General features: G+C 53.1%; 9 protein-coding genes across 9 annotated transcripts; 5 read left to right on the top strand and 4 right to left on the bottom strand.

The window, feature by feature from the left end:
• Window positions 1–134: 134 nt before the first annotated feature.
• On the top strand, window positions 135–1,664 carry M409DRAFT_26445 (uncharacterized protein; the record flags this gene model as incomplete). Its single annotated transcript, XM_033808113.1, has 2 exons — window positions 135–795; window positions 859–1,664. 2 exons carry the CDS (start codon window positions 135–137, stop codon window positions 1,662–1,664), a joined length of 1,467 nt encoding a protein of 488 aa, XP_033663886.1.
• A 205-nt stretch (window positions 1,665–1,869) lies between these two features.
• M409DRAFT_68651 (uncharacterized protein) lies at window positions 1,870–3,297 on the bottom strand (the record flags this gene model as incomplete). The annotated part of the gene is made up of 1 exon (XM_033817931.1): window positions 1,870–3,297. The coding sequence occupies one exon, from the start codon at window positions 3,295–3,297 to the stop codon at window positions 1,870–1,872; it is 1,428 nt and encodes a 475-aa protein (XP_033663885.1).
• Window positions 3,298–3,635: 338 nt separating this feature from the next.
• On the top strand, window positions 3,636–5,640 carry M409DRAFT_26443 (uncharacterized protein; the record flags this gene model as incomplete). Its single annotated transcript, XM_033808112.1, has 3 exons — window positions 3,636–4,230; window positions 4,291–4,356; window positions 4,418–5,640. The coding sequence occupies 3 exons, from the start codon at window positions 3,636–3,638 to the stop codon at window positions 5,638–5,640; spliced, it is 1,884 nt and encodes a 627-aa protein (XP_033663884.1).
• Window positions 5,641–5,997: 357 nt separating this feature from the next.
• M409DRAFT_26442 (uncharacterized protein) lies at window positions 5,998–6,661 on the top strand (the record flags this gene model as incomplete). The annotated part of the gene is made up of 2 exons (XM_033808111.1): window positions 5,998–6,289; window positions 6,348–6,661. 2 exons carry the CDS (start codon window positions 5,998–6,000, stop codon window positions 6,659–6,661), a joined length of 606 nt encoding a protein of 201 aa, XP_033663883.1.
• A 193-nt stretch (window positions 6,662–6,854) lies between these two features.
• M409DRAFT_68650 (uncharacterized protein) lies at window positions 6,855–7,910 on the bottom strand (the record flags this gene model as incomplete). Its single annotated transcript, XM_033817930.1, has 1 exon — window positions 6,855–7,910. The coding sequence occupies one exon, from the start codon at window positions 7,908–7,910 to the stop codon at window positions 6,855–6,857; it is 1,056 nt and encodes a 351-aa protein (XP_033663882.1).
• A 460-nt stretch (window positions 7,911–8,370) lies between these two features.
• M409DRAFT_26440 (uncharacterized protein) lies at window positions 8,371–9,320 on the bottom strand (the record flags this gene model as incomplete). Its single annotated transcript, XM_033808110.1, has 2 exons — window positions 8,371–8,945; window positions 8,996–9,320. 2 exons carry the CDS (start codon window positions 9,318–9,320, stop codon window positions 8,371–8,373), a joined length of 900 nt encoding a protein of 299 aa, XP_033663881.1.
• A 1,002-nt stretch (window positions 9,321–10,322) lies between these two features.
• On the top strand, window positions 10,323–11,243 carry M409DRAFT_68649 (uncharacterized protein; the record flags this gene model as incomplete). Its single annotated transcript, XM_033817929.1, has 1 exon — window positions 10,323–11,243. The coding sequence occupies one exon, from the start codon at window positions 10,323–10,325 to the stop codon at window positions 11,241–11,243; it is 921 nt and encodes a 306-aa protein (XP_033663880.1).
• A 164-nt stretch (window positions 11,244–11,407) lies between these two features.
• Window positions 11,408–12,013, bottom strand: M409DRAFT_57676 (uncharacterized protein; the record flags this gene model as incomplete). Its single annotated transcript, XM_033813703.1, has 1 exon — window positions 11,408–12,013. One exon carries the CDS (start codon window positions 12,011–12,013, stop codon window positions 11,408–11,410), a length of 606 nt encoding a protein of 201 aa, XP_033663879.1.
• Window positions 12,012–13,766, top strand: M409DRAFT_68647 (uncharacterized protein; the record flags this gene model as incomplete). The annotated part of the gene is made up of 4 exons (XM_033817928.1): window positions 12,012–12,025; window positions 12,647–13,180; window positions 13,230–13,669; window positions 13,705–13,766. The coding sequence occupies 4 exons, from the start codon at window positions 12,012–12,014 to the stop codon at window positions 13,764–13,766; spliced, it is 1,050 nt and encodes a 349-aa protein (XP_033663878.1).
• Between the last annotated feature and the right edge of the window lie 132 nt (window positions 13,767–13,898).

Here is a 13,898-nt window from a genome sequence, read left to right as displayed (position 1 = left end):
CAGAAGCAGCAAGGTTTCCAGGGTCCGACCTTTTTAGCGCGTTTCAGATTTCCGCACTTCTACTCTCCTCCGCCAAACATCTTCCAATCCTCCTCCCCTAAACAACAACCACGACGACGACCACGACGACCACCATGTTCAAGCTCATCAAGGCACCGACCATGGAGCAATTCGGCCCGTACCTCGGCGAGCTGGGGTTCCAAGTCACGGACGACAACCAGATCCGCGGCATCCACGACAACAAGTTCTTCGACTACTTCTACAGCGAGAGCGACGATCTCAACAACCGTCGCAAGGAAACCGTCCACGAGGCCGTGCGCGAGATCATCGCGAGCACCCTCGCGAAGTACGACATCGTCCCGGTCCACGTCGTCGGCACGCAGACGTACATGAACAAGCCAGAGGCGCCGCATGTGACGCTTCTGGCGACTGCAATCGGTAAGTTGGCGGAGAAGAAGGATGTCATCGTCGTGATTGGCGAGGCGGGCGGCGGCAGCAGTGGGCAGGATGCGGGCATTTGGGCGTACCGTAGCTTGATGCGTGAGGGAGGTTTGGAAAAGGGCAGTGCGGTGGGACTGACGGAGATGTTGCGCAAGATGGGCAAAGAGTTGAAGGTGGAGGGTGATGAGGAGGGCAAGAAGGCTGAGGCGGGCGTGGTGATTCTGAACCCGGGAGCGCTGCTCTACTCGCACAAGGAGAAGAAGGCGATGACGCAGACGAGTTGGATGGGGCGCCAGAAGAAGGACTCGCTGACTGCGGGATATGAGGTGGATGAGAAGTGGAATAAGGTGGCGAGTGAGTTGCCTTCCAGAACGTACCCATTGGTTTTGAGACAGCTGACAGCATCATTAACCACAGTGCACACCACCGCGACCGAGCACATCAAGACTGTCCTCGCGCACGTCCTGCCAAAGCACCTCAACAAGAAGGCTCGTGTCCACATCTTGTGCGTCGGCGAGAGTGCCAAGGACACCATCGACTATCTCGACGACCTGTTCACCAAGAACCCAGACGACAAGGATCTCGCCGCGAAGCTGCAGTCCATCGTCCTCATCGAGCCGATCCACAAGCATGAGGAACTCCAGTCCGCCAAGTTCAAGTACTTCCTTCGCAAGCGTGGCATCGCCTTCGTTGAGTCTGAGACGGTCCCCGTCAGCGGACTCGTCGCCACGCCGGACAAGACAGAAGAGAGGAAGATGGGCGACAGCTGGGTCAAGGTCGACAACAACGCCTCCGACAGCAACAACGAAGCCGCCATCCAAGACCGCATCGACTCCATCGTCGCTAAGACCACCGACCTCGATCCGGCGGACGACAACGACGCCCCACCGGCCCCAGTCTCCACCCACACCTACAGCGCCAGTGACCTCGACCACACGACCGAGCTCATCGTCCCGGAGATCCTCAACCGCGCCCTCGGCTACATCTCCCGCCACATGTCCTCCCGCGAAGACTTCCTCAACAACGACGCAGACGGCAAGGTCGACGAGGTCATCGACAAGCTCTCTGAGGATTTCGACAAGACCCAGCGTCTGTACCCGGACATCATGAACCCGATCATTCAGGCGGCTCGCGATGAGTATGAGGAGGAGGGCAAAGAGGACTGGGCGATGAGTCTCATGCTGGATATGGAGAGTTTGCAGCGCAGCCCGGAGAAGCAGTAGATGGTTGGTTTCTGCACGAGGAGGAGCTTTACGACGATGATACCCTTGAAGCACGCGATCAGACTTTGGGATGAGAGACCTCAGGAGAGCCCACGGTTGACGTGAGAGCTTTGGCATGGTCCAGATTATACGCGCATGAATGAAATCCTCTTCCAGATGAAGAGCTCAAGTGATGCGTTTTGACCTTTTTCATTTCTTGGTGCTGTCAATCCCAATGCCTTCTAATGACCGGTCTTGCCGGATCCCACGGCCCATGAATCTCGTTCTTGTACCGTTGCAAACCAATCAACCACCAACTCGTGAGACCCATGCTCAAACAGCAGACCATCCCACCCAACACAACTCCCAGACAACCCATCGTCCATCCTCCACCGCTGATGGTCATGCTCAGTCCACCGCTTGCCAATACCACGAGAAGGACCGTCAGCCATAGATGGCCTATCCATGAGTAGTGCCTCAAATGCCGTCTAAACACCGGGAATAAGCCGAAGACCTCGATGCTGAACAGCGTCAAGCTGAAGACGTGGGTTGTGCTGGGTAGGCGACTCGCGAGCACGGTGGAAGCCATGAGAGCGGCATTGGTGGATAGAGAAGCGGGGAACTTGGCTTCAGGTCCTGCTCCGTAGTCGAAGGTGAAGACGTTGATTCCCATGAGCCAGGATGACAAGGCCCAGATGCTGTCGGAGGAGGTGGATAGTGTGAGGGATTTGAGAATGGGCGAGAGGCCGAGCAGGGAGCAGTAAATGAGGATGGCGGATTTGGCGGTCGTGAGTCGGTCTTGCATGCGGGGTGAGAAGGACGACGGTGGGCTGCCGTACGGTTGTATAAACGAAGCGCCATTTGACGGCAGAGGGCTAGGATCGCTTGGGTTGATCGGTGAGCTTGCGCCGCTTGTGCCGTTCAGGACGACTGATGAAGCGCTGTGATTGCGCGAGTGGTTCCTGGTGGTTGCTTTAGATCCGCCGGTCAAGCCATTGCTCTGCTCCTTGAACGGCACTCCAAAGTCTGCCTCCATCTCTATGCTTCGAGGGCTGTCCGCTTCGTCCTCCGCTGGCACCTCCTCGTGATGACTCTGACTCTGCCAATAGTCCCTGAACACCCACCCAGCAACCGTGCACAATGTGGCCCATCCCACCACCGTCTGCGGGCTCACCCTCTCTTGAAATATTGCCGTGAAGCAACACACAAAGATCACAACCGAACACACATGCTGCACGATAATCGTGCTATCCGCCACCAACGGCCAGAACTCATACGGCCTCAGTCGCGGATTCCTCTGCAAATGATCCAGGAACGTTTCCTCATCGGTATAGTTGTCCGGATACGACTGCTTCACCCAAAGCAGTTTCTTCCACTGCCCATTCCCCGCCTTCGGAGTCGTCCCCGCATTGCGTCGTCGTGAACTGCTCCTCCCCTTCCGCTTGTCGCGACTCGAGCGTCGCGTGCTCGTCGAGGCTGCCCGCACGGTATCGCTGCGGCCCAAGGGCGGGATTCCGCGCTGGCGCGGAGGGGAGTGGTAGATTGCATCTTCGGGGCGGAGGTGTTGGGTGGATTCGTGGCGGGAGAGCGGGCGTCGCGACTGGACGCTGCTGGCGCGGGAGGAGAAGGTGGTGGAGGGTGCGGTGGGTGGCATTAATTACTTCGAGGGGGCCATGGTTGGGGGTTTTGGTGGAGGAGGCGTGAGAGTGTTGGAGTGAGGTTCGTGGAGGATCAACAAGGTTTGGCGGCATTCCGAGCCGAATCCGAGACCCGCTTTTTCTCCTTCCTCGTTCAGCTACTACAACAACATGGAACTCTACGTTCAACAATTGCAATGATTGCTCATTAGTGATGTCTTGCGTAGCTCTTCAATAGCTCAGCCAATAATGACATGAAATTGTTCGCCTATTCGACCGAAATGCACTGGCACGAATACCGCTTTCTGTCCTCGCTGATCGAATAGCCTCGGTCCTCTTGAGAACAGGATGAGAGATGGCCTGGCCAGGACGATCGCTCGAATCTGTTCTGAAGCGCTGGGTGGAGACACATCCAGTCTCTCGAACGCCTCATCACAGCTACCAGTACAAACCTCTCCGGGGCGATGGCAAGGAAACCGTACGGCTCATGATCCTCTTCCCAGCTGCTACTCCAAGTGACCCTCTGGTATGCTGCCTCATTGAACGCGCCTTCACTGGCTTCAGTCATGAGGCTCTCTCATACGCCTGGGGTGATATGACAGAGAACAGGCCAATCTATTGCGCAGTCCCTGGCAAGGATGAGTACGGGAGACTGGACATCACTCGTAGCCTTGACGAGGCGCTGCGAGCTCTTCGCAAGAGACATGGTGTCAGAAGTATTTGGGTAGACGCAGTGTGTATTGACCAGCAGGATTCCCATGAGAAACTACAGCAAATCTCTCTCATGGCGGACATTTTCTCCAGAGCTTCGCAGACGCTCATATGGCTGGGTGACAGCGATGGGAATACTGCTCGGCTGTTTAAAACTTATCAGAGGCATCATCTTTTGAAGAAGCTTTCCCCGGAGGCTGCCAAGAACTATATAAACAAGTATGGGGACGACTCCATAGGTGAGTCTTATCACACTGCAGTATTGTTCAAAATCTTGGTCGTGGCTGACAGACTGGTAGAGAAGAACGAGCGTATTGTTCGAGCGGACCATGCCCTTCGATCTCGTCCTTGGTTTTACCGGCTCTGTACGTATGGTGTTCATTCCTTAATGTAGAAGTCAACTGATCCTCTGCCAACCTGCACTAGGGACACTGCAGGAGTTGCTTTTGAGCTCTGATCCTTTGGTTGTTTGTGGAACATACTCCATCCGATGGACATGCATCGCCGAAACCGATTCTCTGAACGAGTTTCGCGGAGAACTACCGAAACGCAGCAATTGCACGACGTCTTTTGCAACTCTCAAAGCCTTGCCTCGCGACTACGCTTCTTATGCCGGCCACTATGGCGATCTCGTTGCCAACGTGAAGCAGCTTCATACGTCGGAGCCGCGAGACAAGGTGATTGGCAACAAGTCCATTCTATCTGACGCCGGCCTATGTCTTCCACCTTTGGATTATTCGACGAGTGTGGCAAACGTATTCGTAGCTGCGACTCGAATGTGGCTACGTCACACCAAGTCACTTGGGCTGGTGTATCTCGCTGTAACTGGGCGATCAACCCGTGGTCTACCTTCTTGGGCGATCGATTGGAACCACACTTCTATCAAAGACCGCGATATCTTCATGTACTGGATCAACGTACGACGAGATGATCAGCCACAGATCATGTCAGACGGCACCACTCGCTCTGGTACCGAGCAAGATGAGCAGTCCCGAAGCGCCTTCGACTTCCATCTTGGAGTTCGCGGAATCATTGTCGACAAAGTATCTAGCTTCATTGCTGGGGCATCCGACTCAACCGATCGTACGCATATGGTTTACGCAATGATCACCTGGCTGAAGTTCATGTTTGAGGCCCAGTCTCACGCCGATATGCCTTCAGCCGTAGAACAAGCCGTCGCTCTGATACCAATCGAGTGTGAGGACTTCGACGTGCCAACTCACATCGCAGTAGGCGTCATCAACCACAAAGCAATGCTCATAGATCCCACCTTGGCCTCGATACCCTACGACGAACCTAAACACTCTACGATAAAGTATAACGACTTCTTCATCCCAGACGACGCTTTGGAAGTACCGATCCGTAAGCCACGCGATGTCATGGGGCCAATGTATCGACTGGAGCTCAAAATGAAGAATGAGACACTCTTGATGACTGAAGCTGGCCGTTTGGGATTTTGTTTCTGTGAGAACATGGAGAAGGGCGATGTTGTCGCCATCCTTGTTGGCGCCGAGTATCCTGTGATCTTGAGAGAAGCTGGGTTGCCTGGACAGTACCTATTCGTTGGTCCGGCGACAGTGTATGAAATGATGGAAGGAGAGTTGTGGCCTGAAAACCTGAACGACCTGACGGATTTTACCCTTGTATGAGTTCCAGTATATGAGCCCACCATGCACGGTTGTTGAGCAATACTGGATCTACGAAGATGCACAGTCACTTCGATCATTAGAGACTACTTCCGTCTGCCGAAGTTAACATTTTCCTGGAGGCTGTCTTGATAAGCTGGTTGGCCAACGACTTCCCAGCGCCGTGGCTCGCTTTTAGCAGTGCCCCTTTCGCAGCATCGCGATGGTAAGCAACAATTAAATTTTGCATCAGACACCAGAATATATATCACCCTACAGTCTATCCGCTTCTTCCTTTACCGAACTTCAAAACCCGTCTCGATCGATACATCTCGCACTTATCACCATTCCCAAAAACAAACACAAACAAAATCCGACATCATGGCACCTCAACGCCAGCCTCTGCCACGCCATGGCTCGTCTCAAATGTCAGATCTCGATGTCCAGTCCGACATGCAGTGCCCACCGACTCCTCTCCTCGAAGGTAGGCACATGCTACGCCGCGAAAAGCCCCTCGACCTGGAGAAGTGTCAAGACAGCACCCGTTTCAGCAAAGAGGTTGAGGGAGGGAAGCAGATATACGCACTCTTCGGAGTTGAATTCTTCCCTGACTCCATTTCTTCTACGGAAAAGGACGACCTTGTTCGTGCCTCCAACAAGTATCACGCTCTGCGTAAGCCCTTCTTCTCCGTACCTGGATGATGAGATCCCTTTGACTGACTTTTGCATAGAGGTCGCATTGTGGATTTTTATCTGGTTCGGCGGACCAGTCGTCATCTCCATCGTGGGCTGCCTTCCGAAGGAGTCACTCGCGGAACACGAAACATTGATCAAGAGCACCGTACTCGCTGTGGTCATCGCTATGATCATCGCGCTTCATCAGCTTACGGTGCTGGCGGTTAAGACGGTGGTGCAGTGGGTCGGAGATCCGACAGACCGAATTTCTCGTGTTTGGTTGTGCTGTTACAGTCTGTTGACTCCGCTTATTGCCATCGCGATGGCGGCGCGGCTGGGCGTGTCGGTGCAGGTGAGCATCAATGCGTAAGGAACTGTGATCGGCAAGGAAGCCGGGATTTCAGAGACAGGCTGCGCAGTCTCGCAGGAGTGATCGGGGGAGAAAAGGGCAATGGGATGTCTTGTTGAGAGGTTGGAGAAATGAATCGTTATAGTGCAATTCCGCAGATCGCCTGCTGTTTAGCAGTAAACGAATACTGAGCGGCCATAAGAACATAATGCGCTTATTTCGTGTCCTCCTCAAAGTAGCTCGAGTACGCATTCAGGGCCGGCTGTCCACCAAGATGCACATACAGCACATTACTGCCCGGTTTGATACTCCCCTCCTTAATCAACTGCATCATCCCCGCCATCGACTTGCCCTCATACACCGGGTCAGTGATCAAAGCATCAGTCCTCGCAGCCGTCTTCATGGCTTCAATCGTGCTGGGTCCAGGGATTCCGTAGATGCCCTCGTGGAATCTCTCGTCTAGAACGATGGCCTCGTCGGGGATCTCCAATTTGGGATCCAGGAGTTTTGCAGTGTTCCTTGCAATGCGGGCGACTTGTGCTTTGGTCGCTTCTGGTTTGCCCGATGCATCGATGCCGATGACCTTTCGTCCTTTGCCTTCTGCCGCGGCGCCGGTAATCAAGCCGGCGTGCGATGATCCAGTCACGCTGCAGACTACCAGTGTGTCGAAGTACACACCCAGCAACTTCTCCTGCTCAGCAAGTTCTACCACAAAGTTGGTGAACCCAAGGCCTCCCAGTACGTGATCCGATGCTCCGGCCGGAACGTAGTATGGCTTCCCGCCTCTGGCCTTGACGTCCTCCACGGCCTGCTTCGTTGCCTCCTTGTGGCCGATGTGGAAGCCTTCCTGATTGAGCCGCACATCACCGCCCATCAGCCTCGAGAGCAGGATGTTGCCAACCTTGTCGTAAAGCGGCGGATCGATCGGCACCCATTTTTCCTGTACAGTGACGGCTTTCAAACCGGAAGCCGTCGCAACGGCTGTCACAGCGCGGGTGTGATTGGACTGCACTCCACCGACTGAGACCAGAGTGTCGCAGCCCTGAGCCAAGGCGTCAGCGACGAGGAACTCGAGCTTGCGGACCTTGTTGCCGCCGTAGGCGAGTCCGCTGTTGCAGTCATCTCGTTTGGCGTAGACTTTGACGTCGCCGTTTGGCGAGAGTTCTTTGGAGAGCCTTGGGAGGAACTGGATGGGCGAGGGACCGAAGAGAAAGTTCGCTTTGGGGATGCCCTTGAGCTTTTGCAGGTATGTTGGGGTTTCGGTGGCCATAGTGACAGTTCGACTCCTTTCCAATACAGAGTTCGGCTTTGCGTAGGAGCTTTTCTGCTTTTCGACTTGGTGTGGAAGTCTCGTCGTTGCAATGTACACGTTTTGGAAGCCCGACGTCGGCATCCAAGGAAATGTGTTGTCTGGTCGCGGCGAGATGTCGGTAGGGCGTAAGACGCGGCCGGCAGATGTTGTGTAGGCCGGCCTATCACCTATCGCTTGAGTTTGGTGGAGCTCTTAAACAGCTATTGACTAAGATTTGCTGAACCTGATGCCCTATAAGCGTACTGGAATAGGATTTCCATTAAAATTTGCCTACCTCAGCAGCATCAAGTGCTGGCCGGTCAATAAGTATCAATAGGGCGAACCGACCCTCAATAGTAGAAGGTTTCCATACCAACTCTCTGCTAAAAGCCATGATTCATCAACAGACAATCCCAAACGCACCACATTCAATCTATGTTCATCTACTCCCGGGCAACTCGTAGCTTTGTGCTTGTGTAGATTGGAGCTCGTGCGTCTGGCCTTCTCCAGATAGTTCAGTTGGCTGCGTTGGCGGTGACAATTGCGACTTGGCCATATGATTGCTGTCGTAGTATGGTGTTCCATTCTGTTGTACAGGTGTGTAGCCTCCTCCTGGGCTGTTACCAAAGTACGGCGGAGCAGCTTGTTCCATGTTGCGGCTTTGATCTTGTTGACTTGAAGCCGCACCTTTTTTGCACTTTCTCCAGAAGAAGAACCCAATCGCAGCACCTGCCAGGAGGCAGGCTACACCGACACCGACGCCAACGCCAATACCAATCGTTGCGCTGCTGGAGAGGCCACTCGAAGGTGAGGATGAAGTACTTGCTGCAGCAGTGCTGGACGTCGTGGTCGAGGCGGTCGTGGCGCTACTAGTCGGCGTACTTGTGGTAGACGATGAGGCTGCTGAGGTAGTCGCAGGACTTGATTGATCTCCGGTGATGTTGAAATAGTGGGCAGAAAAGCGATCGCCAATGTTGCCGCCGTCGACTATCTCCCACATTTGGAAGAAGAATACTGCGAAACAACGTCAGACATGCCCGCGAGCACATCAAAAAGGAGCTCACCATTGGGAGTGGCTAAACTGGCACTTGTAATGTTAAACTCGTTATGGAAGTCGACGTCCCACCGTAGAGTCTGTGAAGCCGGTACGGAGTCGAGCAGAAGAATATAGCTGTTGTTGTCGTTTTGCCAAAGCGCCAAAGATATGGTAGTGTAGTTCGTCTTCCACTGTAGATTAATTGTCGACCCGAGTGCGTATACATTGTTGTCGTCGAACTGGCCAGTCGGGCCTGGTGTTGGAGGAGTGATGAAGTAGTTGTTCTGCGCGAATGCTCCTAGGAAGAGCAGGCTGAGAACGCCAAGCAAAGATACAAGTCTTGGACGGAACATCTTGTTGGCAACAAATGTCAATGGGGACGATGAAGAAAGAGAGGAGGAGATGCTGGATCAAGGATGGATCCCCATCGACACAGACCTGGCAGAAGCACCACCCAAGGTTCCACAAGCTCAGCCTACTCATTCATCGCGCCGCCGGCAGGTCTTCAGCCGCAGCGCATCTAGTGGCATGTAGCGCCTCTATCTGGGGGCCAAAACGATGCATCTCGACTCAACACTGTCTAAATTGGGATATGAAGGGCAGTCGTGCCGTGTGGTACCCCGTTGGGGGCCATTTTATGCCAAATCATAGGCTCAAATTGTGTGACCACAGCCACATTGTGCAGCACGATTGGTTGGACTGTGGAAGCATGGCGATAAGGATACGGCGGTATCGTTTTGATGAAGAGAGAGGAGAAGAACGTCGTGAAACGCCGAAGGAATATCAAATGAGCGAAGCTCGCAGTAAACAATAAAAGCCCGGGACATGAGATACGCAGCCGGTATGGTATATTTGGTTCTATCTCCGCCTCCCTCCGCCCCCTCTCTCTTCTCTCCGCCCTCTTTCTTCTCCCCCTCCCACTGACTTGTATCAGCGCTTCCACGCCGTCCCCGGCCAATGAAGTCATGCGAAGAGCGACCAGTCCTCGACGACTGGGAGCTCGATATCACGAGCCTGGACCATAGGTAATGAACGTGGCCCCATTGGGCCGGTCTAACTCTGTTCTTCACCCATCCTCCAGATGGGAAGCAAGGCAAGGGCTGGAACCGGACGGAGACGCAAGGTCCCCGGTCGATAATGATGATAGCCTCCCGGATGTAAGACTGTCAGCTGAACACCCCTCCTGCAAGTTGTCGTAATCGATTTCATGTTGTCGCTTAGACTACAGAGCTGCCCTGAAGCCGGACGTGGAGCCCGGAGCAAACGGTTAAAGCCTGAGGGAGTCACCTCACCTGGACTGCTCCTCGTCTTACACTGTGGACTTTCTCAACGTCACGACATCGGACTCTTTATAAATGGCTGTCGACCTCGAGAACGATCTGATCCTCGTCACCGCGGCAAGTGGCAAACAGGGCGGCGCTCTTCTACCTTTCCTCGCTCGGACATGGAAACGACTGCGTCTACAGTGTGTTTCAGACTCTTCTCGGGAAAGACTGCACCAGCAGTATCCGCATGCCGAAATCGTACAGACGGACTTTGCAGATTTGGCCAGCGCAAGAAGGTTAATGCAAGGCGTGACAGCCTGCGTTCTTGTCACCCCGGCATTTCATCCAAGAGAGTCTCATTACGGACTGAACATGATTGACGCTGCAGCAGAAAGTCTCCGCTCAGGGGGACTGTTTAAACACCTAGTGTTGTCCAGCGTGCTACACTCTTGCCTTCGTGCATTGGCGAATCATGACAACAAGAGATTTGTCGAAGAGGCATTGATCGAGTCCATTCTTCCATACACCATTGTGCAGCCGTCGCACGTTATGGAGAACGTCCCCGTCACCGCTATCGCAAAGCAAGACTCTCCTGTCTTCCACGCGAGATTTGACCCAGCGACAAAGTTCTCATTTTCGACTGTCTACGACTTGGGCGAAGCGATTTCGAACATTCTCAGAGACAGAGATCAGCATTTGTACGCCGTCTACCCGTTGGTCAGCACTCCAGAGCCGCTCAACTACTACGAAGCTATGGATATACTGTCGGCGAGAATTGGAAAACAAGTACAGATCCAACGGTTGACGATGGAGGATATCACGAAGGGCTTTGCCACGACGATTCCTAGCAACACGAATGATGACGATCGTAAAGCTATACTCCGAGCTTTTGGTCGGTTGATGGTATACTATGACACGAGGGGTCTTATTGGCAATGCGAAAGTCCTGGAGCTCGTGCTGGGAAGGAAGCCACTCGGATATCGTGAGTGGGTAGATATGCAACTCAAATAGACGAGGACGAAGAGAAGAAAATGTTGTATTGAGAATATTCGGTCTAAGGACGACTCCGAGAAACGGTTGTCATGCCTGAATCCCTGCACATTCGATGGTTTGGGCTGAAGCATCCCGAACGACTCGGATTTACTGCTCACTATGCCCCGGGAGTCACCGCTCTCCTACATCGACGTGATTCCTTCGAAGGACTCCGCACTCACGAGTCCGCGAGGTCCTATCTCCTGTCTTTTGCGAAAGGAAGACTCCGCTGCACCGGCTTGCAGACGTCGAATGTAGTCTTCAGGGTCGAAATCAGTACCAATCGGGTTCTCTGCAAATTCAGGTCCAGCCATGTACTTTTTGACTTCGTCTGCGCTTTGAAAATTATCGACTTGCGTCTCAATAAGGTTCCCATCAGGATCCTTGTAGTAGATACTGTTCGTTGGTCCATGGTTGACGTTCCATACTGGCTTGATTCCTCTTTGCAATCGTTGGCGGTAGCTCAGCAGGAGCGTCGAGAGGTCAGGGAAGGCGAAGGCGACATGTTCTAAGCCACAGCTTGTGACGTTCTTTGGTACAGTTTGATCGATTTGAACGATGGCGATGCGGTGGTGTTCTTCGTCGTAATACAGAAAACAAACGAAGTCGTTGCCGTGCGAGATTCTGGCCCCCAGAAAAGTGACATAGAAATCTCTCATCGCAGCCAAATTCTTGGTGCGAAGTACAACATGTGCCAAAGCCGTTGGGCTTATCACTTCTTGGTGCGAGGGGCAGTCGAAGTCGGTCATGGCTTTCGTCGAGTGTCGTATGTTGAGAGTCATGATACAATAGCTGACGTAGGCCGACATGCAGTGAGTTATTATACACTGACGCTGTAAACAACAATATCAGACGACGTACATGCGGTTAGCAGTATCGATGGCATCGTGGCGAGAAGTTGGCAGTCACAGCTTGCCGCAGCGAAGCGGTTGGGTCCGAACTAAAAGAGACAGAACCAGTGCGCGGTCTTCTGTAGTGTCAGCATGGACAGTTCGGAGAAACGCCTTGTGTTCCCAAAAGCGGCGGCTCCGTGTCATCGTTGGAGAGCTCAGCGCCGACTCCATCCAGGGGAACATCGGGGCAAGAAAGATTTCGGAGATTCCATCTCAAATGAGAGCAAGAATCTCATGCCGGGCAAGAATGGTTAGCTTCGCATGGCGACGATGCCAGCACCAGCGCCCACCATGTCGCCCTCTACTTGTTTTGGGGTCGATTTTCATTCACGCTGACGAAGTTACCTGAGTCTACCTTTGCTGGTCATATTTCGGTATGCGAGGCTTCCATCTTGCCTAGGAGTTCACCGCACATTTTATTGCAGCAATGAGTACTTTGACACATCGATCGAGAGTGTTCCTGACACAGAGAGGGAGAAGTAGCATCAGGCTGGCGACAAATCGGAACTTTGCCACCCAGCCTGACGCCTCCTCCTTCTCGCCCAAATTGAACGTACCTATCAATTACAAAGGGTCGCCGATACTGAATGTCGGTCCGAATTCCCCTGACGGAGCCCACAAGTACCCACGCAATGAGCCACATAGGAAGATGAACCTTTGTCAGGCGGTCAACGATGGCCTGAAGGTCGCTCTTGCGGCTTCGGAAGATGTCCTTTGTTTTGGCGAAGACGTCGCCTTCGGTGGTGTGTTTCGCTGTACTGTGGGCTTGCAGAATGAGTTTGGGCCGGACCGCGTCTTCAACACTCCAATTACTGAGCAAGGCATCGTTGGAGCAGCCATAGGCATGGCCGCGGAGGGCGCCAGACCTGTCGTGGAGATCCAGTTCGCCGACTACGTATTCCCCGCGTTCGATCAGATAGTCAACGAGGCAAGCAAATTTCGATATCGAGAGGGCAAGACGGGTGCGAACCTTGAAGGTTTGGTTATTCGAATGCCTTGTGGCGGAGTCGGTCACGGTGCACTGTAAGTAGAAACATACATGGCCAAGGATGCTTTGATCTGACTGCGCAAGATATCACACCCAGTCACCAGAATCGCTGTTTTGCCATGTGCCAGGCTTCCAAATCGTGATGCCAAGATCACCCACGCAGGCAAAAGGCCTGTTGCTCGCGTCAATTCTAGAATCCAAAGACCCAGTGATATTCATGGAACCGAAGATACTGTATCGTGCCGCTGTTGAGAACGTGCCCGAAGGTATGTTCACGGTCCCCATTGGGCCTGCAGAAGTCTTGAAAGAGGGCAATGATCTTACCATCATCTCTTATGGCAAGCCCTTGTATAGCTGTATGGAAGCTATCACTGCTTTTGAACGGGAGCACACCGATTTGACTGTCGAGCTTATCGATCTACAAACGATATATCCATGGGATCGGGAGAAGATTTTATCCAGCGTTGCAAAGACACAGCGTGCTATTGTAGTGCACGAAAGCATGGTTAACTACGGTTCGCCGCGTAGGATATTCGTAAGCGAGGTAATCGATTACTAGATCGCTTAGCTACTACTATAGTACCGAGGCTAGATAAGGTTAAATATTATAACTACTATTAGTATAGCTATTACTCTCCTAACTATCCTTAGAAAAAAGTACTTACTACTTAGGCGACTCGTAAAGTAGAAGTAGATAGGCTTTAGGTAAAAAGAAAAAGTAGGGGCCTAGCGAAGAATCGTAACTAGGCTTAA

The sequence above is a fragment of the Zasmidium cellare genome (genome assembly GCF_010093935.1).
Source record: "Zasmidium cellare ATCC 36951 unplaced genomic scaffold M409scaffold_32, whole genome shotgun sequence".
Lineage (NCBI taxonomy): Eukaryota > Fungi > Ascomycota > Dothideomycetes > Mycosphaerellales > Mycosphaerellaceae > Zasmidium > Zasmidium cellare.
This window is presented reverse-complemented; position numbering and strand designations above follow the sequence as displayed.